At 34.9% G+C, this 1,605-nt stretch overlaps 1 protein-coding gene across 1 annotated transcript in view; it reads right to left on the bottom strand.

Moving 5' to 3' along the window:
• Positions 1–1,605, bottom strand: part of LOC117103264 — a 66,660-nt gene that overhangs the window by 19,197 nt on the left and 45,858 nt on the right. The window contains exons 45-46 of the mRNA XM_033243833.1: positions 1,251–1,502; positions 14–259 (exon numbers count right to left, since the gene is read on the bottom strand). Of these exons, the coding sequence (XP_033099724.1) occupies positions 14–259; positions 1,251–1,502 (498 nt within the window). The remainder of the gene's footprint in view (positions 1–13; positions 260–1,250; positions 1,503–1,605) is intronic.

Below are 1,605 nucleotides of genomic sequence, written 5' to 3'. Positions count from 1 at the left end.
TCACACATCTTACCAAGAACAGTTACTGTAAACATGCACGTCTCTGAGTTTCCTGACTGATCTATTGCTGTGTACCTGACGATATGAGCACCAATTATTAGTGAAGTATTCGACTTGATATTAGAAATAACTGTTGGCGTTTCATCTACGTTGTCTGTAACAATGGGCTCGTCCCAAACAACCTCGGCCGAATTCTGTCCAAAATCTGGCAAAATTGTTGTGTCATTTGGACACTGGCTTATCTCTGGCTTTTCATTGTCTAGATTTATAAATAAATGGAATTAAAAAATAAATCACCATGTGCATGACAGTTTTCGGTCATAGACCATTATTCATTCTTGGATTAAGTACAGAAAGTTTCAGTGAAATTCTTCTCTCTTAATAAACATTTTTGCATCTGTAATATAATTATTAATCTTAATTTGTGTATATGCAGCTATTATGTAGAATAGTCTTTTAAGAACATTTTCCAGGAAAAATTAATGTGATACAACCCTCTGTTATGGAGTTATGAATTTTTAAATAACATGGTCAAGAATTTAGCCTCAAAGCTTTATCTTATTTTTGTTGGTTATGCACCACTGACTTAGGTTTTTTGTCATCAATTCAAGATGTTTACCGATTTGTGAAAAGGCGTATTAAAATAAATTGGCGTTTGCGAGCAATACATTTTAATTTTACATAGGTAAGTAGTAAGTATATGAATTATTTTAATGCACTAGTTAGTTGATAACTTCATTCTAAATAGTTTTGGGTCTTTTTTCTGCATTTTTATAAGCGGTTAGACATGGCCTAGGCCCGGGCCTGGCTAGCCTATGTGATGTTCATTGTAATACTACAGAACAAAATCACATCAAGTCAAATTTGTGAACATACTTGCTTTATATCTTTAACTAGCAGGTGATTATATTGGTAGATTAATTTGTTCTTAAGTGTGCAAGTATGATTGATTTGCATGTCAAGTGAAATTAGTACCCTTATTTTGCTTTGTCTTTTACTGTACCGCAAGTCTCGTCTAGGCCTAGCTGTACGCCGCACACTGCTGATACACAGTGTAGATAAGAAAAGTTTTTTTTTTTCTGAGCATGTGCACATTGTGCTTAACTGGCTCATTAGCATAACAATAATTTGAAATTTTCTGAAATATGAATATTTCATGTACTCCTACAACTTTTTTATGGTGATTGGTGGCAGAAATGACCAAAGTTCAAGTTGGAGTCTGGATATTTTTAGTAACTAGAGTAGCATACCTTCAACTATAACTAAGAACGAACAGGTTCCAGTGTTGCCACTATCGTCATAGGCGGTGTAAAGCACAGCAGTTGAACCAAACGGAAATTGATCACCTGGCTCAGCGTTAGAATCAACACCAGTAATCAGATCGTTATCAATTGCAACAGGAACACTCCAACTTGCAGAACTGTAGTTCAATCCTGGTAGAGTCTGTACAGTTATACTTGGTTGAAGCTGACTACAAGTTGTAAACACCGGATTCTCAGTATCTGAAATATGTATTTAGGCATATAAGAGTATATACTGTTTTATTCTTTAAGTCTAGATGTGTATAAGAGACAGCAGTTATTGTAAACATGCACGTCTCTGAGT

This window comes from Anneissia japonica, unplaced genomic scaffold, assembly GCF_011630105.1.
Source record: "Anneissia japonica isolate Jap-2015-1 unplaced genomic scaffold, ASM1163010v1 scaffold2207_len539183_cov196, whole genome shotgun sequence".
NCBI classification, from domain to species: domain Eukaryota; kingdom Metazoa; phylum Echinodermata; class Crinoidea; order Comatulida; family Comatulidae; genus Anneissia; species Anneissia japonica.
Note: the sequence above shows the minus strand (reverse complement) of the source record. Positions and strands in the feature narration are given on the sequence as shown.